This window comes from Notolepis coatsorum (assembly GCF_963971535.1).
Source record: "Notolepis coatsorum genome assembly, chromosome: 6".
NCBI lineage: Eukaryota > Metazoa > Chordata > Actinopteri > Aulopiformes > Paralepididae > Notolepis > Notolepis coatsorum.
The window spans coordinates 10231531-10257791 of record NC_140170.1 but is presented as its reverse complement, the minus strand read 5'-3'; the positions used below and the strand labels follow the sequence as shown (position 1 = coordinate 10257791).

The window sequence follows — 26261 nt, the reverse complement described above, 5'->3', positions numbered from 1 at the left end:
TGTCTTTATACCTGTATCACTGTACATATTAATACTGCAACTCTGTACATACATCTGATTAGCACTATTACTCAGTAGTACTCATTTATATATTTTATACCCAGTTTAATCACCTGTACATTGTATATTACTGTTGAACTTTACTGTTACATTTGCACTCTGGTTGACGCCAAACCCTCTTTTTGTTGTACTGTACTTGTGCTGCATGATGACAATACATTTTAATCTAATCTAATCTAATATGGGACAATATGCTTGGTGTTGATGTAACAGAGGAGAGAGAGAAACAGAGAGAGAAGAACAGAGAGAGGAGAGAGAGAAACAGTGAGGAGAGAGAGAAACAGTGAGGAGAGAGAGATAAACAGTGAGGAGAGAGAGAAACAGTGAGGAGAGAGAGAAACAGAGAGAAGAGAGAGAAGAACAGAGGAGATAAAAACAGAGAGCAGAGAGAGAAAAACAGAGAAGAGAGAGAGAACACAGAGAGAGGAGAGAGAGCAGATAGAGAAAAACAGAGATAGAGTAGAGAGAAAAACAGAGGAGAGAGAAAAACAGAGGAGAGAGAGAGAACACAGAGAGAGGAGAGAGAGCAGATAGAGAAAAACAGAGATAGAGTAGAGAGAAAAACAGAGGAGAGAGAAAACAGAGAGAGAGAAAAACAGAGAAACAGAGGAGAGAAACAGAGGAGAGAGAGAAACAGAGAGGAGAGAGTAAAACAGAGAGAGCAGAGAGAGAGAAACAGAGAGAGAGAGAAAAACAGAGAGAGAGAGAGAGTAGAGAAAAACAGAGTGAGAAAACAGAGGAGAGAGAGAGAGAAAAACAGAGTGAGAAAACAGAGGAGAGAAACAGGGAGGAGAGAGAGAGACAGCGAGAGAGAAACAGAGAGGAGAGAGAGAAACAGAGAGAGGTCTGTGAGTGAAGAGAGAAAAAAAAGACAGAGATGCTGAAAGAAAAAAATAGTAAAAAGCAGGAGAGAAAGAGATGAAGATGAAGGATGTACTGGAGCAAAAAGATTTCTTTAGATACCTGCAGGTACGACATTACTTCAATACAAATTTTGTGGGAGAAATATGAACGGGAGAACAAGAAATCATGGAAGTGTCAGCAGTCAAATCATCAAAATGTAATAGGATCGTCTCCAGAATATATGGAGGCCAAATCGAAATCAACTAACACAATGTACATAAAGGAGAAATGGGAAAAATAATGCAATATGTCAATCTCAGGAGAGGTATGGGACAGATTATGTACACAACAATGGGAAACAACAGGCTCAAACAACTGGAGGGAATTTGGCTGGAAGAACCTAGTAAGGTTTTTTATCACCCCATGGCAAAAGAAACATCAGGGGACCGGGGGAAATGCTGGCGATCCTGTGGGCTAAACGAAGCCAATCATTCACATATATTCTGGGAATGCCAATGGCAAGAGATACATAAGAACCTAGAAGCAATTTTTGAGATTGACATCCCCTTCAAATTTGACACCCTATACCTAGGAAATATTCCCTGTGAAAAATGGGACTTCAATGACAAAAAATTGATGATGATGCTTCTGATAGCAAGCAAGAAAGCTATCACAAGAAGATGGTTAAAACCAGAGGCACCCACAGTAGATGATTGGATAGACGTAACTCATGACATCTACATAATGGAAAAGATGTCATTTTCAATACAAATTCAGCAGGAGAAGTTCTACCGGATCTGGTCGAAATGGACAGAATATGTCAAACACACACGATCTGACTTCTGCTAAAAGTAATAACGATCTAATGTACAGGATCCTCCCCAGGACCAGCCGCTAGCCTGTCTGATGTATTGTATTATTGTTTTATGTTCTGTCTTATGTCTGACCCTATGTGATGTCCCCCTTTTTGGGGTCTTAGTTTTAGTTTTATTTAGTTTTATTTTGTCTTTGTTTTTATTATTGAGTCCTATTTTTGTTTGTTTGTTTATTTTTTATTTGATCTTTTATGTTTTCTTCTTCTCTCCTCTCTTTTTGTCACCTCCCCCCCTTCCCCTTCGCGTGAATATTTTAGGCAACCAACTTGTGTAAAGCGTTTCTCTGATTGGCCAATACGCCCATGTGACCACGGCAGCGCGAGAGAGCGGCAGCGCGGAAATAGGCTGTATATTGCCTCGCGCTGCAGCGCGGAAATAGGCTGTCTATTGCCATTCTCTAAGTCAAACTCTAACCTTAACCAGCTCCTTAACAGCACCTAAACTTAACCCTTCTAACCTTAAGCAACTCCGAAACAATGCCTAACCTTAACCAACTCCGAAACAATGCCTAAACTTAACCGGCGAAATGAATGCACGTTAAAAAATATTGCCATTCTCTAAGTCAAACTCTAACCTTAACCAGCTCCTTAACAGCGCCTAAACTTAACCCTTCTAACCTTAAGCAACTCCGAAACAATGCCTAACCTTAACCAACTCCGAAACAATGCCTAAACTTAACCGGCGAAATGAAACGGCGAAAGAATGCGAATGCACGTTAAAAAAAAAAAAAATAAGAAATTGAAGGGAATCGAACTCGCCAGCAACGAGCCGTAGGATCCACAGCCATGCAGTCTTGCCAATTGAGCTATTTCTGGGATACTGAATAAGGGGCGGTTACTGGCATATAATGAGAGCGGCTGTTGCCGCGTCGCCGCGGGGGCGTGGCGAGACGCAAGTTGGGCGTGGTTAGACACAAGTTGGTTGCCTTTAATATTTAGGCTTCCCCTTCCCCCTTTCTCTCTTTCTCCCCTCTTTCCTCTCCAACTTCTGCTCATTCTATGTTACCTGATGTGTACGAACAAATGTATCTAGTGGCCATCGACCACTGGTAAAATAAAACATACAAAAAAATAACAAAAAAGAAGATGAAGGATGTGAGATGAAAGTTGTGAGATGAAGGATGTGAGATGAAGGATGTGAGATGAAGGATGTGAGATGAAGGATGAAGGATGTGAGATGAAGGATGTGAGATGAAGGATGAAGGATGTGAGATGAAGGATGTGAGATGAAGGATGAAGGATGTGAGATGAAGGATGTGAGATGAAGGATGAAGGATGTGAGATGAAGGATGAAGGATGTGAGATGAAGGATGAAGGATGTGAGATGAAGGATGTGAGATGAAGGATGTGAGATGAAGGATGAAGGATGTGAGATGAAGGATGTGAGATGAAGGATGAAGGATGTGAGATGAAGGATGAAGGATGTGAGATGAAGGATGTGAGATGAAGGATGTGAGATGAAGGATGTGAGATGAAGGATGTGAGATGAAGGATGAAGGATGTGAGATGAAGGATGAAGGATGTGAGATGAAGGATGTGAGATGAAGGATGCAGGATGCGGGGCAGCTGAGTGGCGCAGTGGGCAAGGCGCTCACCACTAACGCAGGAGACGCTGGTATCGAGCCCAGCTCTCTGCGTTGCTACCGGCTTGGCTGGTCGTTCATACTAACACAATTGGCAAGTGTTAGCGGGTGGGAAAGCCGGTGGGTGGGGATTGGACGTTATTGAGTCCTATTTTTGTTTGTTTGTTTATTTTTTATTTGATCTTTTATGTTTTCTTCTTCTCTCCTCTCTTTTTGTCACCTCCCCCCCTTCCCCTTCGCATGAATATTTTAGGCAACCAACTTGTGTAAAGCGTTTCTCTGATTGGCCAATACGCCCATGTGACCACGGCAGCGCGAGAGAGCGGCAGCGCGGAAATAGGCTGTATATTGCCTCGCGCTGCAGCGCGGAAATAGGCTGTCTATTGCCATTCTCTAAGTCAAACTCTAACCTTAACCAGCTCCTTAACAGCGCCTAAACTTAACCCTTCTAACCTTAAGCAACTCCGAAACAATGCCTAACCTTAACCAACTCCGAAACAATGCCTAAACTTAACCGGCGAAATGAATGCACGTTAAAAAATATTGCCATTCTCTAAGTCAAACTCTAACCTTAACCAGCTCCTTAACAGCGCCTAAACTTAACCCTTCTAACCTTAAGCAACTCCGAAACAATGCCTAACCTTAACCAACTCCGAAACAATGCCTAAACTTAACCGGCGAAATGAAACGGCGAAAGAATGCGAATGCACGTTAAAAAAAAAAAAAAAGAAGAAATTGAAGGGAATCGAACTCGCCAGCAACGAGCCGTAGGATCCACAGCCATGCAGTCTTGCCAATTGAGCTATTTCTGGGATACTGAATAAGGGGCGGTTACTGGCATATAATGAGCTCCGGGCGTGGCGAGACGCAAGTTGGGCGTGGTTAGACACAAGTTGGTTGCCTTTAATATTTAGGCTTCCCCTTCCCCCTTTCTCTCTTTCTCCCCTCTTTCCTCTCCAACTTCTGCTCATTCTATGTTACCTGATGTGTACCAACAAATGTATCTAGTGGCCATCGACCACTGGTAAAATAAAACATACAAAAAAATAACAAAAAATAAGATGAAGGATGTGAGATGAAAGTTGTGAGATGAAGGATGTGAGATGAAGGATGTGAGATGAAGGATGTGAGATGAAGGATGAAGGATGTGAGATGAAGGATGTGAGATGAAGGATGTGAGATGAAGGATGAAGGATGTGAGATGAAGGATGTGAGATGAAGGATGAAGGATGTGAGATGAAGGATGTGAGATGAAGGATGAAGGATGTGAGATGAAGGATGAAGGATGTGAGATGAAGGATGTGAGATGAAGGATGTGAGATGAAGGATGTGAGATGAAGGATGAAGGATGTGAGATGAAGGATGTGAGATGAAGGATGAAGGATGTGAGATGAAGGATGAAGGATGTGAGATGAAGGATGTGAGATGAAGGATGTGAGATGAAGGATGTGAGATGAAGGATGAAGGATGTGAGATGAAGGATGAAGGATGTGAGATGAAGGATGTGAGATGAAGGATGCAGGATGCGGGGCGGCTGAGTGGCGCAGTGGGCAAGGCGCTCACCACTAACGCAGGAGACGCTGGTATCGAGCCCAGCTCTCTGCGTTGCTACCGGCTTGGCTGGTCGTTCATACTAACACAATTGGCAAGTGTTAGCGGGTGGGAAAGCCGGTGGGTGGGGATTGGGCGTTGTGGACAGCGACTCCTACAGGTCGGTTGGGTGACGCCGGAAACAGGAAGTAGCGGGGGCGGCGTGTCCCTCCCACGCGTTACTCCTCGCCACTGAGAGTTCGAGCTGCTGCGGTGAAAAGATGCGACAGGCTGCCTCCTCGTGTACCGGAGGGGACACGTGATGCAAGGCTTCTATCCTCACTGCAGCCGACCAGTGGGAGGCATAGTCTAGCAACGTTCGAGACAGGGGAGGGGAGAATTGTAAAGTCGACCGTACCTCTTCAACCATGGTGATGTGGTGGTCTCCCTGGTGTCCGGTGGGCAGGGTGATGGTGGAGCCGTCCTGGGTAACCATGGTGATCATGGCCGTACCCAAGACCTGGAGCTCCGCCTCCTCTGCCGACAGACCCACCTGAGGACGGAGACAAACACTGTTAACAATTTCACTGCCGCACTAGCAAAAAACGGTTAACCCTTTCACTGCGACAATTCACATAAAGTTAACCCTTTCACTGCCACACACGACAGCCGGTTAACCCTTTCACTGCCACACGACAGAAGGTTAACCCTTTACTATCACACATTTTTGCACTACTTGGTTTCAACCGTCTTGACTGTGATGGTTTCAACCGTCTGTGGTGGGAAGTTCGTTCAGTGTTCAGGTTTTCTGGTGTTCTATTTTCTTGTGTGTTGCAAAAAATCCCAGGAATTGAACCTGCACCCCCCCCCCCGCCCCCCAATTTCCTCATTATTGTCTGCACCTAGTTGTCATCTACGCATCACTATGTGCCAAAGAAATTTAAAAAAAAATCGCTTCCTTCTCGTTTTATTTGTATAGATGTTATTTCCAGCCTCCTAACGTCACGACGAGCAGCTTTCACTTCTTTTATTTCCGTCTGTAGAAAACCCCTGCGTTCTCTCTTCCTGGACCTACTTTTTTTTGTTTTTCAAAACTTTGTTTATTGAAGTTTTTCGTTGCAATATGAAATTAGCAGTAGGTTAAACTGTACACATATATGCCAGACGTATTGCACATATCTACATATAAGTAGTCAAAATATAGGTCTGTTGAATATAGACTACAGAGAATACACCACAAAAGAAATATATAGATATTGTTTCGGACATACAGTCAATTGAACAGATATGTACACTCAGGACAAGGACTGTGCAGCAGAAAGAGAGGAATGGAACTTTTTTTTTTTTTTTTTTTAAGTGAGAAGGTAAACATGGGGTTACACCTGCACATGTAGACAGGTCAACCAACCAGACAAGGCTAGGCTAGAAGTGAGCATTGCTTATGGGGTGTCGATTGAACCCTGTTCCCCAACATAGGTAAAGAAACGACCCCATGTTTTATAAAATCTAGCTGTCGAACCCCTTATGACACACCTTATTTTCTCCATAAGTGCAAAATATCCCTGTACCTACAAGCTACAAGTACCTACTCTGTGAGCTCCACAACTCTGCGCTCGAGGGCAAACGCCCAAAGACAGGTCCAATACGCCAATCAGACCCACCTCCCGCCCCGGTGGAGAGGTGGGATGGCCTTCTCAGGTTGAAATGCATAACTATCATTGGTAATTTGTTCACTTTTAAAGATAGTATTGCTATCCTTCGCCGTCGACTGAGAACACACTTCTTCAATCATTATCTGAAATTAAAAAATAAATGAACAGGGGGCGGTCAGGTGGCGTAACGGAGATTGCGTTCGTGGATTCGCCTGCTCGAATCCAGCTCACAGCTCCGGGGTTGTCACCAGCTTGGCTGGCCGTTCACACTAATACAATTGGCAGTATTAGAGGGTGGGAGAAGCTGGCGGGGTGGGTCCGGGTCGTTGTAAACAGCGACTCCTACAGTTCGGTCGGGGCGCCTGCTCAGCGTGGATAGGATCTAAGTGGGATAGTGTGATCCTTCCACACGCTACGCCCTCTCAGTGAGAATCCGCGCTGCCAGGTGAAAAGAAGCGGTTGATTGGCTGGACGTGTGTCGGAGGAAGCACGTGGTAGCCTCCACTCTCCCAGACCGACTGTGGGGGGTAAGTGCGCAGCGACCAGGAAGGGGATTGGGAATTGGCATAACGACTAACATTGGGATGGGAGAAAATCTGAGGAAAAAGGAGGGGGAAAAAGATCAAAAAAGAAAAAAATAAAGAAAAAATGAACAAAAACAAACCTTCTTACCGTCTTATACTATCATGCACTCTTCCTACTATACTAATATGTCTTTACTACTATGCACATCGGAGTTTGTTTGTTTTCGTTTGTTTCGTTTTTTTGTTCGTTAAAGTCCATGTACTATATAATTCAATGTCTGTAAAGTGCTTTGAGATACCTTATGTAAGGCGCTCTATAAAATAAATGTATTATTATTATGACTCAACACTGCAGCACACGTTTCAACACTGTTTGATGAACATTGTTACTCAGCTGATAGAGTCGTACCCTTCCTGCTGACTTGTCGTACAGAACTTGTAAGTCGCTTTGGATAAAAGGCACTCAGCTAAATGACAAAATGTAATAGTAAACTTCCCTCTTACATCACATCACTGTTGGGATGGAATCTTGGAAGCTATTCTACAGCGTTCTCCTTTGATGCTTCCAACACCTGGAACGTCCTCCGACTGACTCTGAAGCTGAAGGTTCTTCCTTCTCTCGCTGCATCTAAAAAAGTATGATCTCCCACCACTGTGTGTCGACTTGTAACTGTCTTAGCTGATATTATTTTATTTAGGGATGTCCGATATTATCGGCCTACCGATATTAACGGCTGATATCGGCATTAAAATGTGATATCGGAAAATATCTGTATCGGTTAATTTTTTTTTTACATTTCTATAACCTTTATCTACCCAGGCAAGCAAGTAAGAACAAATTCTGGTTTTATTTATTGTCAAAAGTATGCATAATGTTGTGTTAATTACACAACAAGAGATATGTATAACAAAGCAGGATAGCCGGACCAGCACTCACAGGTTCAATGTTTTTTAATTGGCAGCCTGAATCAAAGCAGACATGTTTCGGACTAATGTCCTTCTTCAGTGGTATGGCTAGAAACATGTCTGCTTTGATTCAGGCTGCCAATTAAAAAACATTGAACCTGTGAGTGCTGGTCCGGCTATCCTGCTTTGTTATACTGAACTTTATGGGATTACAGCACCCAGTGTGAGTACTTGTGAGCGCGGTCTAACTTGACTATACAACAAGAGATATGTAATGTTAATTACCTGAAATTATAAAAAAAAATTGGGGGGGAAAACCCTGCATATATCGGTATTAATTAAGAGTTGGACAATATCGGTATAAAAGCCAATATCGAGCATCCCTACTTTTATTGTTTATTCTTATTTATTGTGCCTATAATGTATGACATTGCTGATAAACCTTGTTTTGTAAGCTCGTCGTCGCTGTACATGAGGGTAACCTTAGTGTCTCACGAGTTGAAATAAAGGTCTGAAATGAAATCAAATGAAATGGTCCGTTACGTTGGGAAATACTTCAAATTGCGTAAAACCTGCGATGACGTAGATGCTGTTTCCATGGATCCTTAACCCTTTCACTGCCACACTACAGAAGGTTAACCCTTTACTATCACACTACCGACGGTTTCCGGTTTGGTTAGTTTAGTCTAGTTAAGCCTGTGCTTTGGTTAGTTTAGTCTAGTTAAGCCTGTGCTTTGGTTAGTTTAGTCTAGTTAAACCAGTGCTTTGGTTAGTTTAGTCTAGTTAAGCCTGTGCTTTGGTTAGTTTAGTCTAGTTAAACCAGTGCTTTGGTTAGTTTAGTCTAGTTAAGCCTGTGCTTTGGTTAGTTTAGTCTAGTTAAGCCTGTGCTTTGCTTTGGTTAGTTTAGTCTAGTTAAGCCTGTGCTTTGGTTAGTTTAGTCTAGTTAAGCCTGTGCTTTGCTTTGGTTAGTTTAGTCTAGTTAAGCCTGTGCTTTGGTTAGTTTAGTCTAGTTAAGCCTGTGCTTTGGTTAGTTTAGTCTAGTTAAACCTGTGCTTTGGTTAGTTTAGTCTAGTTAAGCCTGTGCTTTGGTTAGTTTAGTCTAGTTAAGCCTGTGCTTTGGTTAGTTTAGTCTAGTTAAACCTGTGCTTTGGTTAGTTTAGTCTAGTTAAGCCTGTGCTTTGGTTAGTTTAGTCTAGTTAAGCCTGTGCTTTGGTTAGTTTAGTCTAGTTAAGCCTGTGCTTTGGTTAGTTTAGTCTAGTTTAGTTTATTTATCACATTATTATTAGGGGGCTGGACGTTAGTGCTGGACGTTAGGGCCGGACCTTAAGGTTTTGGCTTCCTTCCCACCATCATGAAAACAAGATAATCAAGACAAAATGATTATTGTACCGCATGCCGCGTTGCTCGCATTTTGTCTTGTGTTGCTGTAAATGCAGCGCACCCTTCCTTCACAGTGATGCACCGTGCCCCCCCCCCCCCCCCCCCTTTGGTAACTTGTAGAAGATAAGATATTCCTGTATTGATCCCCTTGGGGAAATTCAGGAAGACGACAGAAAGGTAAAAAGAAAAGTCGTTCTTATACGACGTTCTGAGATCAGTGAGTAATCTGGTTTAATAATCACAATTTCAACAGCAATAAAAAATAATCGTGATTATGATTTTTGCCCCAATGGAGCCGCCCTACTGCGCGGCCCACGGCCTTCCTTGGTTTCCCTTCTTCCTAGTCTCACGGCCCTAGAGTCTAGATGTGCGCGCGGCTTGGAGCCGGACGCAGACTCTCTCTGCCTACGAGATGATGATGTCGACAACAAGAGGCTCCATGAAAACATGTGGGTCACATGACAACAGGGCCGTGGTGCAGGGGCTGCAACAAAGACCCATCATCTCTGGTAGAGCAGCGCCCCCAAGTGGTCAAACACTAGAAAGCATCAACAGAGCACACAAATGAGGATCTGTGCCACACACACACAGACACAGACACGCACACACAACTAGGAATGTCTGACCATCATGCCAGTTAGGGTACCTTGTGTATACTGTTTACTTTTACTCATAGTATATATTCAGATTAAAATTCTTTATTGCCTATATTTTTTGTAACTTATAATATCACAGACAGGGCATACAGACCCTCATCTGCACCTTTGTTTACACTGTTTCTTTTTCTCATATTTTTATATTCAGATAAAATTGTATTGCCTATATTTATGTCTTTCTACTATTACCCTGCCCATACCTGTATCGCCCCTCCCCTCTGCTGCTATGATACCTGAACTTCCCCAAAAGAAATAAAGTGATGCAAATATATATTATATTGAATTTTTCTTCATCTTTGACGGTGAATCCTGCTAACATTGACCAGCAAATGAATAAAGGGCAGATGATTTACAGGGGGTTTTGTAGATTGATTGATTACTTTATTAAAAGATTGCAGAATGGGTACAATACAGTACGGCTCAATACAAACAATTGTTATGGGGATGCAGACCAGAGAAAGACTTTCGTCTTGTTTAACGTTACATCAGGGTCCCCCATTTACAGATACAGAACTAAATTTTGACATCCGGACACAAATTACCTTATTATGGCCAAGTCATACATCTCCTCTTTCCAATGGAAGAGTTCAATATGGATTTAGTACCACCAGGCGCCCGTAACAGGGCAGCAAAGACCGTGAATGAAATCTACTGTAAGTACAGTTACTTTTGTATAATGTAAATACCTCCACCATTTTTCACCAGATTGCGACACATTATTTTTGTAGACGTTCACAGAAAGGTAAAGAAACAATATACGTTGTATTTTATGGCAATAACATTCAGGTTTGTTCGAGCCGTGAGATATAATCACGAAAAATAACGTCAATATACTTTTTCCATGTCGGCCGGCTGAGTTCAACAGCGGCTGGTGTGAGCTGGGTAGTGTGGTTTTATGACATTTCTGGGTCTCCTCTTTCTTAGAACTACAACGATTTCATGACGGCGTCATTTCCTCGCGTCTAAATCATCCGGTTTCCGAGGCAATGCGCTGAGATTTTTATAAACTCATATTTAGCTAATAACACTTAAAATCCTTGGTAAAGAAAACGTAGTGCTGAAAATATACACTTTGGATGCTGTTTTGATAGGGTTAGGGTCTTTACTCTTGGCTACATTTGAAAAAGAAACACAACATTAATTAATACAGACTGTATTGATATATTTATGACGTGAAATAAATCTCTGCCCGGTACCGGACCGCTCAGGCATCGCTCATGAAGGAGAGAAAGAAGCTCTAGAGACACGACCATGTTACACATGAAATAAAAAATGTCAGATTAAACCTACAGCAGCGAAAGCTCGACTGGAGAGGAGCTCAGAGGACCAGTCCAGACCAGCAGCAGTATGTTTGACTGGAGAGGAGCTCAGAGGACCAGTCCAGACCAGCAACAGTATGTTTGACTGGAGAGGAGCTCAGAGGACCAGTCCAGACCAGCAACAGTATGTTTGACTGGAGAGGAGCTCAGAGGACCAGTCCAGACCAGCAGCAGTATGTCTGACTGGAGAGGAGCTCAGAGGACCAGTCCAGACCAGCAACAGTATGTTTGACTGGAGAGGAGCTCAGAGGACCAGTCCAGACCGCGTGAATATTAAAGGCAACCAACTTGTGTTCGGCTTTTCTCTGATTGGCCGCGCCCCCCCGCCTTCACGCGCAGGCAAGCGCAGCCGTCCCACGTCCCAAATGAAATCCAGCGAGCAAGCGCGGCAGCGCGGGCAACCAACTTGTGTAGTGTTGGGCTGCTGTTCCAACGCACTTGTGTTGGGCTGCGGTAGCAGTGGAGCGCTGCTGACTGATTATTATGTTTCGCGTTTTTATACAGTTATGAAATAATAAACACTGTTAGGACTCGCAATAATAAACACTGTTACGACTGTCTGACTCTTAATAATAAACACTGTTAGGACTATCTGACTCTTACTAATAAACACTGTGTTAGGACTATAAACACTGTTAGGACTATCTGACTCTTAATAATAAACACTGTTACAGTGTTAGGACTATCTCGAGTCACGCGTCACTACTGTAACTAGAAACTCTGGGTGTCACTGTACATCAGTAACGTTATTTCGCGTTTTTAACGTCAGCGGGGCGATGCGGTGGTTTGTCCCCGGCTAACGTGCACCGCCGCCGGCTCTACTCGGTCCAGCTCCAGCAGCAGCGGCCGTTCCTCCGTTGTAGAACGAAGCCCTTCAATGACCGCGCTCTCATATTTTGCGAATGCATAAACTATATCTTAAATTATGTGTCTAATATGGCTGTCGCTTATCAATGACTTCGCGACAGCCATATTAGACACATAGCCATAATTTAAGATATAGTTTATGCATTCGCAAATATGAGAGCTCTGTCATTGAAGTGGGTGGTGGCAGTGTAACAGCGTTCACCCTGATGTAAAGTAGCGATTTTTATTGTTTTGTCATGACAACCCAATTACATAATCCAACATATGTGTAAAGAAACAACATATTCCAGTTAACGGTATATTTTTTAATGATTCATTACGGTATAAATTAGGTTAACTGGAGCTGTGGAGGCTTCTTGCTGAAGAGCCAGCGGGGCGACGCGGTTGTTTTTTCCCCGGCTTGTGCGCCGCCCGCGGTTTGACTCGGTTCAGCGTTCACCCTGATGTAAAGTAGCGATTTTTATTGTTTTGTCATGAAAACCCAATTACATAATCCAACATATGTGTAAAGAAACAACATATTCCAGTTAACGGTATATTTTTTAATGATTCATTACGGTATAAATTAGGTTAACTGGAGCTGTGGAGGCTCCTTGCTGAAGAGCCAGCGGGGCGACGCGGTTGTTTTTTCCCCGGCTTCCGTGTGCCGCCCGCGGCTTGACTTGGTTCAGCTCCAGCAGCAGCAGCGGCCGTTCCTCCGTTGTAGGAAGCCCTTCAATGACAAGCGCTCTCATATTTTGCGAATGCATAAACTATATCTTAAATTATGGCTATGTGTCTAATATGGCTGTCGCTTATCAATGACTTCGCGACAGCCATATTAGACACATAGCCATAATTTAAGATATAGTTTATGCATTCGCAAATATGAGAGCTCTGTCATTGAAGTGGGTGGTGGCAGCTTACTAACAGTAGCGATTTTTATTGTTTTGTCATGACCAAACATAATCCCAACATAGATAGGAGGTGTACTGTATGTCAAATGTCGGTCATGTGGTGGAAGAGTTTAGCACAGTCGCACAACAGAACACCAGTGTTTCTAGTAGATATGTTTATACATATATATATACATACATATATGCGCATGCGCAGCCACTCTGCCGCGACTGCCGCGTCTCTCTTGTCTCTCTTGTCTCTCTTGCCGCAAGGCCGCGTGCTAGTGGATTGATTGATTGGCCGTGTGGCCAATCAGAGAAACGCTAAACGGCAAGCTGAACACAAGTTGGTTGCCTTTAATATTCACGCGTCCAGACCAGCAACAGTATGTTTGCTCAGTACGTGATCAATGCACTAAATTGATCCGTCCTTCAATGAACAGATAGAAAAGTGATGAAGGTATTTATTTTGGTATATTTGTTTAATTAGAACGTCAACTCTGTCTGTCCAACAAAATGGATACTAGTCATTGGAAATGTCTTAAAAACAGATGTAGACGGACAGACACAGTGGATCAATGTAGCCGATTAGCGTTAAAGATCAAAGTAATCGCTCTACAGATATTGAGCGTCATTTTATAAAATGGTAAATGGCTGCTTTTTTATATAGCGCTTTTATCCAAAGCGCTTTACAATTTGTTACTCACATTTTACCCAGTCACTCACACATTCACACACCGACGGCGGAGGCGACCATGCAAGGTGCCAACCTGCTCATCGGGATCCTGATGAGAGTCCGTAAACACGATCACATAACCCCCATCCTCCACGCACTACACTGGCTGCCTGTTATTTTTCTACAACGGAGTTCGGCGATTTGCGAATCTGATTGGCAAGTGTCATTTCTGGTCATGTGACGCGTACGCCCAATCGTGGGACCGCAAGTTTCTACACTGGTTAGGCTTAGGCGCTTGTTCGAAGTCGGTTAAGGTTAGAGTTTGTCTTAGAGCAGTGTTTCTCAAAGTGGGGGGCGCAGAGGCATGACAGGGGGGGCCTTGAGATTTATTAAAAAAAAAAATTTTTTTTTTTTTTTTTTTGGATTACAGAAAATTATCACTAAAGTGCTATCTGTTGCAGCTGCACTGTTCTCCATGAAAATACCATTTCTCAAAATCTGAAAATCATTATTTAATAAAACACAGAAAAGGATCACCAAGTTACTCTGGATAAAAAAAACCTTTACAGACAACATTGAGACAAAGCTTCCTGACACATCTCCATCCAAACTCTTGGAAGAACTCTTTGAAATCTCATCTGATACCACCTAGAGAGCTAGTTTCAGAGTGTGGTGCTGAGTACCAAGTATCTCATGATGCAGCAGTTAAGGTGTTGATACCATTCAGCACCACATACAGTATCTGTGTGAAGCTGGCTTTTCATCCATGACAGCTCTGAAAACAAAATATAGGGCCAATTTGAAAGGTCACGATATTGGTGTTATTTCAATCAATTTAAACATGGCCCATTTCATGACTATTTTGTTGGGGCGAGGGGGGGGGGGGGCCCAAAATATTTTGGTCCGCCAAAGGGGGGCCTGACAGAAAAAGTTTGAGAAGCACTGTCTTAGAGCATGGCGATAGAACGCCTGCCCTGATTCCGACGGTTAAGCTTAGGCACTCTTTCGAAGTTGGTTAAGGTTAGGGTTAGGGTTAGGCGATAGAACGCCAGTGGCCAATCAGATTCGCAAATCGCCGAACTCCGTTGTAGAAAATATAGACGCACACTGGCTGCCCGTCTCATTCCGGATCAATTACAAAATCCTGACACTCACCCATAACTGCATAAACGGACACGCACCCCTCTACCTTCAGGGACTCATCATTCCACAATCCTCCACCCGCACCCTCAGATCCGCAGGTAGCCTGCTCCTTCAGGTCCCCAATACCCGGCTCTGCACCATGGGTGACCGAGCCTTCTGCACGGCTGCACCACGCCTGTGGAACAACCTCCCCATCCAGCTGAGGGCACCACAGAGCCTGGACTCTTTTAAAGCAGGCCTGAAAACCTACCTGTTCAAAAAGGCCTTTGACTGTTAGCTTTTTATTTTTATTTTCTTGTGCTATTTTCTGTTTATACTATGTTTTTAATTAACTATGTTCTATTTTTATCTTATTTTTATTCTGTATTTTATTTTATTTGTTTTACTAATAACTATTTAACTTTTTTTTAACTATGCTTTAACCCTGTAGTGTAGCACTTTGGGATCCCAGCGAACAAAAAGTGCATTACAAATTCAATCTATTATTATTATTTATTATTAATTAGGGGTTAAGTGTCTTGCTCAAGGACACATCGACACGCTGCCCGGGAGGAGCGGGAATCGAACGGGGAACCTCCGGATTGCCAGACGACTGCTCTACCTCCCGAGCCACTGTCCGATGTCACCGGTTATACCGGTGTTGTCATGAGTTTATTAGTCACGGGAGAAATGTCACATCACCACGGCAACGGTGTGACATATTAAACCGTTGAGAAGCAGCGCCATGGACTGCAGGATAGAGACTTGACTGACCTCTTGTGATTCGCCACTGAGCTGAGATTCTTCCGTCTGCTCCACCCCTTCCAGGTAGGAGGCTTGCGATTGGTCCAGGACCCTGTCCATCGTCTCAACGTCTACAGATCGACACAAAGGGATGGAGAGGGCGTCAGTGTGTTCATCTGGCGCCGCGAGGTCTCGACGTTCATGTAAATACAGTAAGTAAAGTGTAAATGTTAAATATCTGGGCCCTCATTTACTAACGTGTGACCTTTGACCCCTTGATTTAAAATTTTTATTTATTTATTGGACTGACAGATCAACAGTGTAGGGATCCCGTTCTGGCAGTGTCATCATGTCTCTTGTGCTTTGAAGTGTCATGTATGTCTCTGGTCCCTGTTTTGTCCTGTTTTGTCTTGAATGTATAATGCAGCTGTTTGCCATATCATGCTCTAAATTTATCAATGCTGCGTACGCACAGATGTGTGTATGATCATTTCCAAGCAAAGTGTGGGATTTATCAATATGAGGCGGCTGGGTGGCGTAGCGGAGATTGCGCTCGTCACCAATGCAAGAGACTCCGGTATCGAATCCCATTCTATCGAATCCCGGCCGTCGTACTGGCTCATTGGCAGAGTCAGTGGGTGGAAGTCGATGGGTGGGGATTGGACGTTGTGGACAGCGACCCCTACAGGTCGGTTGGGAGACGCCTGCACAGCAGAGACAGGAAATGGCGGGGGTAGTGTGAGCCTCCCACACGTTACACCTCGCCAATGAGAGTCCGCGCTGTCTGGTGAAAAGATGTGACAGGCTGCCTCCTCGTGTACCGGAGGGGACACGTGATGCAAGGCTTCTATCCTCCCTACAACCGACCAGTGGGGGGCATAGTCGAGCAACGTTCAAGACAGGGGAGGGGAGAATTGGATACACGAAATTGGGATGGGAGAAAAAATAGAAAAATAAGGAGAAAAAGTGGATCAAAAGGATTTATCAATTTGAACGTGTGCTTGAGATTGTGCGTACATCTACGCACAGCTCCGACCGTGTGTACATGGCACCAAGCGGTAGAATAGGAAAACTGCAACAGACGGAATAAGCTTTCATGCATTAAAGTTTCAACACCGACGTGTTCGGTATGACTCATAATTCATTATAGTTCATTGTAAAATAGAGACATGGGTGTAATTATTGTCAAACCCTATAAATAGCAACAGGCCGAGGTCAAGAGAGGGTTTTACGCCATCGCCGGGGGTTTCCCAACATCATCGGAGCAATAGACCGTACCCATGTAGCTGTCAAAGCTCCATCAATAAACTAATTCAGTTATGTTAATATAAAGGGTTTCCAGGGCGGCCGGGTAGTGCAGCGGACTAAGCGTCTGTCTACCACCACAGAGACAGTGGGATCGAATCCAGCTGTGGTGCCTCCGGCTTGGTCGGCCGTCCACACTAACACAATTGGCAGTGTTAGCGGGTGGGAAACCCGGCGAGGGCGGGTCCTGGTTGTAAACAGCGACTCCTACAGTTCGGTCTGGGCGCCTGCACAGCGAGGGAAGGATCTAAGAAAGGTAGTGTGACTTTCCACATGTTACACTCTCCCAGTGAGAGTCCTCGCTGCCAGGTGAAAAGAAGTGGTGGGCTGGGTACACATGTGTCGGAGGAAGCATGTGATAGTCTCCGCCCTCCCAGACCGACGGTAGGGGGTAGAGTGTGCAACGACCAGGAAGGGGATTGGGAATTGGCATAACGACTAACATTGGGATGGGAGAAAAACGGAAAAACGAAGGAGAAAAAAGATAATAAAAAAAAATATATATAGAAAGGGTTTCCACTCAGTCAATGTACAGATAATCTGCGATGCGCATTTGGCTGATAAATGTCGTTGCCGGTGGCCGGGAGGAACCCACGACTCATTCAGGCGTAATTTTATTTAATTCAATTGTAATGTTATTACTGGGGTATCTGTAATTAAAATATCACTTAAATGCGGGTGATCGGGGTTATCCACTGAAGCCATATAGTTAATGACTCTGACCAACCCAATGATTCAATGACCCAACATGAGCTCACGCGCGCACAAGAGCCATCGTAGAGCGCAGTTGGCCTGCTGAAAAGTTTGGTGGCTGTGCCACGGGGGGGCAGAACACCCACCTCCAAATGCCGCAGCAATTTAGTCAAGAGGATCATACAGCAGTTTTAAGTAAGTCTACCCTTGCAAGGTCTTAATCTAACTTTAAAAAACCTAAACAAAAAAAGGCATTTATTTTGCAGAGTTTGTATTCTCCATTGGGTTGCACAGGTAGCAATTTGCTTCAGTGACTCGTTCATTTCAGTCATTACAGTGCAAATGTCAGGTCAGTTTGTCATTTATTCCTGTCAATGTGCTGGTTCTGTAGGACTGCGTCAGTCAACACCCTTGGCTCCTGTGAAATTGACAACTTTATTGGATTTATTTATTCTCAAAACATATTTAAAATCATACGATTAAATATTGTTTAAAATAAAAAGCTAAATACTATTATTTTGTGTGTCATGTTTCCAAATAAGATTGTTCACAATGAAATGCGTATACCTTCAATTTGTTGGTTAGATCAGGGGTTCCCAAGGGGTCGCCAGATGATTTAATTTTTTATTTTTTTTTATTTAAATCCAATTTTTTATTTTAATTTCTTTTTGCAGTTTCGTAGCTCCATTTCTGCAGACCCCTCTCTGATTGGTTGAGCTCCATTTCTGCAGACCCCTCTCTGATTGGCCGAGCACGCGCATGCGCATGAGCTGCGACAAGCGCCTCTAGCCAGGAATCGAAACTCCGTTAAGCTCCAGAGAGAGAGGCTGAAAACCCACAGTTCTTGCCCGACGGATGGGAGCCGAATCCCGGATCCGAGTTTTCTCATGAATACCCCCAAAACATGGAGGTCGCGAACGCAATTTATACGCATGGAAGTATTGATTACGCCATAACGAATCATTAAAAAAATATACCGTTAACTGGAATATGTTGTGTGTGCCTTTACACATATGTTGGATTATGTAATTGGTTTGTCATTAAAAAACAATAATAATCGCTTGCATCGCCGGCTTCGCTAACCAGAGCTCTCTCAGATTCAAAGTTTTAATTGCAGCCTGGAACATACATGTTTCGGAACCAATGTGTAACTAGACAGTTACAATATAACATTTATATTAATTAACCCAGTTAATGCCTTAAGAGAAAGAGTCTGGTGGTCAATGTCGGATTGCTACGGAAATGTTGTGTCTTACTAATAATAACTAATTCCTTGGTCAATAGAAGTCTCTGTGATACTTTCTGAATATGATTTGGGAACATCAAATGGGCAGGGTTATAATAGAAGAAAGACAGTGTAAACAATATAATTAACTCTGAATATAATAATGAGGAAAAAGAAACAGGATACACAACAAGGTACATGAGATGAGGTGGGGGAGTCATGGTACAGTTACAGTAAGTGGGGAGTGCGTCATGGTACAGTTACAGTAAGTGGGGAGTGTAAACACTAAACAGTGATTCAACCCCCCTCAATGTACAGTTTCTGACAGCTGGGCTGTGTTGAACTTGTCACGTGAAATAACGTTATGTGAATAAACCGCGAAATAACATAACGTTACAATGTACAGTTTCTGACAGCTGGCTGTGTTGTGAAATGTGCATAACGTTATGAATAAACCGCGAAGTCACGCGAAATAACGTTATACGCGAATCTGGTAGTACATTTCTTTTTATCTTCTTGATAATGATAACATTACATCCGCCTTTTACCGTGTGACGAGCTAAACCAATCAGAGAGGGGCTTCGTTCAACCAATCAGAGAGGGGTCTGCAGAAATGGAGCTCAACCAATCAGAGAGGGGTCTGCAGAAATGGAGCTACGAAAAGTAGAGACGCGTCAGGCCACTGAACTTAGAAGCAGGCCAGGACAGTGTTTCTAGTTGCAGCAGCGCAATAGTTAGATAACCTAGGTGGGGAACAACCAGGAGATCACTGCAACTCACATAAGTTGGAGAACTATCTCTCTCTCTCTCTCTTGCTCTCACACACACACACAAAAGGAGCCGCATGTGATTGGTGGAGGCGGAATGCTAATCATTGACACATGATGCTAGCCTGTAATAATCCCCCCCAGAAAAATCTACTTTGCATTTGATATTGAAAATATATGCCATCACACACACTGGCATTTAAAGAGTTAGAATTATAAAATTAATATGTGGTGTTATGATCAGGGCTGAAGTTGAATAAAAGATTGTATTGTTTTCAATCTGACATTACAAAAAAACTGAAAATCCATCAAAATCAGTGTTGTTGCTAATCATACATATGCTAGCCTGTTTTTTAACAATAATTTGTGATGCCATCACAAACACTGGCATTTAAAGGGTAGAAATAAAAAAAATGCCTGCACCAGAATGCAGGAAATGAAGTCTTTGTAACAAAACATTTCCTGGTGGGGGACCCCCAGACCCCCCGCTTAAAAAGTGGCCTGACTGGGGCTATATTTTGCACTATATTTCCTGGCCTGAATGATTTCCCCAGTCCGGCCCTGGTTAAAAGCCTCCAATGCTTATTAGTGTGTGTGCGTTTGAACGTGTGCAACAGGTCCTGCATTATTATTATTATTATTACATTTCCATTTATAATTTTTTTTTAATAAAAATATTTAAAAAAGAAATCTATAATAGTGGGGGTCACGGCTCTCTGACCCCGTTATTTTTGGGTCGCGGCCTGAAAAGTTTGGGAACCCCTGGGTTAGATGACCTCCGTGATCAATCTCGCTCTCAGTGAAGTTTCTCATATTTGTTGCTTAGCCATTATTCCACATTCCACAAACACGCATGTTCTCATGGGGGTGTGTAATTACCATATATGGTTAATTAAGGGCGGTTCTGTATGCAAATACTAGAATCGTGCACGAGCATGGACGGTAAGAACAATTTATCAACACGGAGTGTGCGTACAACCTGTGTACGCACGTTTGATGAATCCAGATTTTTCTGTGCGTAGAGACATTCTAAATTCCGTGCGTAGGAGCGAAAATAGAACACGTTCTACGCATTATTGATAAATGAGGGCCCTGGTCTATCTTTTTCCCCCTAACTTTCTTTTTTGGAAGAGTTGTGCAGGTACAAAAAATATCATAGTGCAATTGAGAGAGATCTCCCATTTTTTTATTCTCCATTTTTATCCCTTACCCCCACCCCACCCCATCCCATCAAAGGAGAGCAACAACAAACATACATGTTCAACAGTACAGAATATGCATACATTAAAATAGATAAACATGAATACTGATGTGACAGAAAAACAACGATAATAATTAAAAATGAATTTAAAAAAAGATAAAATAAAAATGTAAAAAAAAGGGGGGGGGGGGGCACAGTCATCACAACCAGGCAAGGATGTCAGAGATTCTATACCAGGCAAGGTCTCCAAGTCTTCTCGAAGGAATTTAGGGAGCCCTTGGAGGTAGAATCTGAGCTTTTCGAGATTGATAGACAATAATAGCAACTCCTTCACCCACCTATTGTGAGATGGAGGTTGTATATGTTTCAACTTTAAAGAGTAAACGAGTCGCCTGGCCAGTAAGGTGGAGAAGGCAAGAACACGTTGTGCTATTTTAGAGGTAAGAGGTTGTGGCCTATCTTTTTAAAAGTAATTACGGCAATCTATATTAATTTGACAACGACATTCGTCGTAAAATCCTACACGTGAAGTTTATTTTTTTTTGTGAGGGACAGTGCACATAAATCAACATAATTCAGTTTCCACATCAATGTAACTCATTAGCCAGAGTTAGCTAATGAGCTAGTTGTCATCCGTAGTCAGTCCCTGCCTAACATGCATGTCTTTTGGCTGAATGATTTTCATTTTATTTCCGTGTCATGCACACGGAAGCTCTCGTGGGTTTTTTATAAGGCACTAATGATACTGTTGCAGTGTTCCATTATTACATCATACGTTACATTTAATTATCTAAATACAGATTACATAAATACAGATTACAGTTCGGTCTTAAACAAAGTATCGTGTCTTCTCTACCAAGCTTGGCGAATAAAATCCGCTACAAAAACAGTTCCCTTCCTGAAGCACAACTCAAGTTGTTCATGTTCATCCAGCTCAAGAAAATCAACATCAATGGAGGACATTTGACTAAAAAGTACTTCCCTTTACGTCCTCGTAGACAAGACATTAAAACACAAAGTGAACCTCATTCTCAATGTCACCTCTAACTCACACACCAAACAAAGTTTGTCCTCCTCTTGGTGGCGTTAAACCTGCTGGTCTCTAGGACTAGTGGTGATGTCTGTCCTCTAGGTGGCATTAAACCTGCTGGTCTCTAGGACTAGTGGTGATGTCTGTCCTCTAGGTGGCATTAAACCTGCTGGTCTCTAGGACTAGTGGTGATGTCTGTCCTCCTCTAGGTGGCATTAAACCTGCTGGTCTCTAGGACTAGTGGTGATGTCTGTCCTCTAGGTGGCATTAAACCTGCTGGTCTCTAGGACTAGTGGTGATGTCTGTCCTCCTCTAGGTGGCATTAAACCTGCTGGTCTCTAGGACTAGTGGTGATGTCTGTCCTCTAGGTGGCATTAAACCTGCTGGTCTCTAGGGCTAGTGGTGATGTCTGTCCTCTAAGTGGCATTAAACCTGCTGGTCTCTAGGACTAGTGGTGATGTCTGTCCTCTAGGTGGCATTAAACCTGCTGGTCTCTAGGGCTAGTGGTGATGTCTGTCCTCTAGGTGGCATTAAACCTGCTGGTCTCTAGGACTAGTGGTGATGTCTGTCCTCTAGGTGGCATTAAACCTGCTGGTCTCTAGGACTAGTGGTGATGTCTGTCCTCTAGGTGGCATTAAACCTGCTGGTCTCTAGGACTAGTGGTGATGTCTGTCCTCTAGGTGGCATTAAACCTGCTGGTCTCTAGGACTAGTGGTGATGTCTGTCCTCTAGGTGGCATTAAACCTGCTGGTCTCTAGGACTAGTGGTGATGTCTGTCCTCTAAGTGGCATTAAACCAGCTGGTCTCTAGGACTAGTGGTGATGTCTGTCCTCTAGGTGGCATTAAACCTGCCGGTCTCTAGGACTAGTGGTGATGGCTATCTCGAGGCACAGAGTATTAAATCGCCTTTTTTAACTCAGAGAAGAAGCGCAGATTTTCCTTGCAGACAAAAACAACCCATTGGCAGAAAAATGTGCTGATAATGAGCTGGATTAAGAAACTCCGTTAGTGACACTCCAGGATAATCAGCAGAGATTTTGGGGTATTTACTCTGCTTGATGGCTTTTTGTAGGAAAAGAATGTTGCAAAATAATTTTTTGAAGCCCAACATCTGGAGCCACTAGAAGGGCTCGTTGAACAATTTTCGGAGCGAGAGCGCGGACAATTTGGACAACTGGATCAATGATCCGTTCATTACGCATGACGCAGGAGGCCTCCCACTGTCTGAGCAGGAAGCGCTCAATGATCTTTCGTGTGACGAGCTACTGAAAGTCAAGTTCACTGGACCCCCCCCCCCCCCCGGAAAGTTCTGGATATCAGTCCGGAACGAGTACCCAGTGTTGTGTAATGCTGCGCTGAGAAAGCACGTCCCCTTCGCATCAACATACCTCTGTGAGGCCGGATTTTCAGAGTAGAAGCGGATCTCCGCCAAAGTGCAGCACGTGAACGCATTTTCTTTTCACGCATCTCGTTTTATAAATGTGTATACAGAAACAATTACGTTGCTTTTGTTGATAATATCCATTCATTTCATTAATAACATAGTGCCGTCATTTCATTTTCCAATAAATACGCATGATCAAGTTCAACAACGTGTGCTTTTATTTTTGATATTCCTTATTTCCACGTTGAAATTACGTGATACATTAACCTGTTCCACCCATGGAATATTTTCGCCTAAAATATATACCTAGGTAAATGGAATATTGCTCCACTTCTATAAGGACCATTTGCATATTCTTGGTATCTAGGGACATCTATCGACCTCAGGGAATGTATTCACAGTGTCAGAAATATTGTGTCTATTACTAGGCTTGCTTAAATTGTGATGAAACAAAGGAGAATATGAATTATGATTTTTCTTTGCATCTTTGACAGTGAATAACACCATGATAATAATGACCAAACTTAAAGAACTGCCACTGATCTCGTTCAGCACCTTTTTGAGATCACGTGTACAAAAAATCGAAGGAAATTTATAAAGGGAAGATGATTAAACCGAAGGTTCTGTAGATACAGTACTGAATTCTGCCATCCGGACTAATGCCATTTGAAATATTATTATTTTTGTTATTATTACTTTTAACCTATTGCTAAACTAACGTATTGATGATAATATACATTCTACATGCTTTTGTGACATGTTAGTGATGTTAATTTTTTTTAAATCCTAAATAAAGTGGGGTCGTGGTATAAAAAGGTTTTGAGAACCCCTAGATCTAGACACTTGTGTGTTCACCGTCACGGCGTCTCCCCTACCGTCGGCCTCCCCGGTGGCCCCGAAGTCTCCGTGCGCGGTGCGCTTGTGCATGGCCAGCGTGGAGGTCTGCCGGTAGGTCTTGCCGCAGTGGCTGCAGGTGTAGGGCTTGCAGTGCGTGTGAACCACGTGGTGCTTGTAGAGCGACGAGTACTCCGTGAAGCGCTTCCCGCAGCCCGGCACCGTGCAGAGGTAGGGTTTCTCCCCTAGGGGGAGACAGAGAGGAGGAGGAGGACGTGAGAACACACAGGTAGGGTTTCTCCCCTAGGGGGAGACAGAGAGGAGGAGGATGTGAGAACACACAGGTAGGGTTTCTCCCCTAGGGGGAGACAGAGAGGAGGAGGATGTGAGAACACACAGGTAGGGTTTCTCCCCTAGGGGGAGACAGAGAGAGGAGGATGTGAGAACACACAGGTAGGGTTTCTCCCCTAGGGGGAGACAGAGAGAGGAGGATGTGAGAACACACAGGTAGGGTTTCTCCCCTAGGGGGAGACAGAGAGAGGAGGAGGATGTGAGAACACACAGGTAGGGTTTCTCCCCTAGGGGGAGACAGAGAGAGGAGGAGGGTGTGAGAACACACAGGTAGGGTTTCTCCCCTAGGGGGAGACAGAGAGGAGGAGGATGTGAGAACACACAGGTAGGGTTTCTCCCCTAGGGGGAGACAGAGAGGAGGAGGATGTGAGAACACACAGGTAGGGTTTCTCCCCTAGGGGGAGACAGAGAGAGGAGGAGGATGTGAGAACACACAGGTAGGGTTTCTCCCCTAGGGGGAGACAGAGAGGAGGATGTGAGAACACACAGGTAGGGTTTCTCCCCTAGGGGGAGACAGAGAGGAGGAGGATGTGAGAACACACAGGTAGGGTTTCTCCCCTAGGGGGAGACAGAGAGGAGGAGGAGGATGTGAGAACACACAGGTAGGGTTTCTCCCCTAGGGGGAGACAGAGAGGAGGGTGTGAGAACACACAGGTAGGGTTTCTCCCCTAGGGGGAGACAGAGAGGAGGATGTGAGAACACACAGGTAGGGTTTCTCCCCTAGGGGGAGACAGAGAGGAGGGTGTGAGAACACACAGGTAGGGTTTCTCCCCTAGGGGGAGACAGAGAGAGGAGGATGTGAGAACACACAGGTAGGGTTTCTCCCCTAGGGGGAGACAGAGAGAGGAGGATGTGAGAACACACAGGTAGGGTTTCTCCCCTAGGGGGAGACAGAGAGGAGGAGGGTGTGAGAACACACAGGTAGGGTTTCTCCCCTAGGGGGAGACAGAGAGAGGAGGATGTGAGAACACACAGGTAGGGTTTCTCCCCTAGGGGGAGACAGAGAGAGGAGGAGGATGTGAGAACACACAGGTAGGGTTTCTCCCCTAGGGGGAGACAGAGAGGAGGAGGATGTGAGAACACACAGGTAGGGTTTCTCCCCTAGGGGGAGACAGAGAGGAGGAGGATGTGAGAACACACAGGTAGGGTTTCTCCCCTAGGGGGAGACAGAGAGGAGGAGGATGTGAGAACACACAGGTAGGGTTTCTCCCCTAGGGGGAGACAGAGAGAGGAGGAGGATGTGAGAACACACAGGTAGGGTTTCTCCCCTAGGGGGAGACAGAGAGAGGAGGATGTGAGAACACACAGGTAGGGTTTCTCCCCTAGGGGGAGACAGAGAGAGGAGGAGGGTGTGAGAACACACAGGTAGGGTTTCTCCCCTAGGGGGAGACAGAGAGAGGAGGAGGGTGTGAGAACACACAGGTAGGGTTTCTCCCCTAGGGGGAGACAGAGAGGAGGATGTGAGAACACACAGGTAGGGTTTCTCCCCTAGGGGGAGACAGAGAGGAGGAGGATGTGAGAACACACAGGTAGGGTTTCTCCCCTAGGGGGAGACAGAGAGGAGGAGGATGTGAGAACACACAGGTAGGGTTTCTCCCCTAGGGGGAGACAGAGAGGAGGGTGTGAGAACACACAGGTAGGGTTTCTCCCCTAGGGGGAGACAGAGAGAGGAGGATGTGAGAACACACAGGTAGGGTTTCTCCCCTAGGGGGAGACAGAGAGGAGGATGTGAGAACACACAGGTAGGGTTTCTCCCCTAGGGGGAGACAGAGAGGAGGAGGATGTGAGAACACACAGGTAGGGTTTCTCCCCTAGGGGGAGACAGAGAGGAGGATGTGAGAACACACAGGTAGGGTTTCT

The 26261-nt window shown here is 44.3% G+C and overlaps 1 protein-coding gene across 1 annotated transcript in view; it reads right to left on the bottom strand.

Moving 5' to 3' along the window:
* The window catches only part of znf76 (zinc finger protein 76), a 73096-nt gene that overhangs the window by 1398 nt on the left and 45437 nt on the right, over nt 1-26261 (bottom strand). Inside the window, exons 10-12 of the mRNA XM_084316903.1 lie at nt 24092-24295; nt 15642-15742; nt 5309-5443 (exon numbers count right to left, since the gene is read on the bottom strand). Of these exons, the coding sequence (XP_084173029.1) occupies nt 5309-5443; nt 15642-15742; nt 24092-24295 (440 nt within the window). The remainder of the gene's footprint in view (nt 1-5308; nt 5444-15641; nt 15743-24091; nt 24296-26261) is intronic.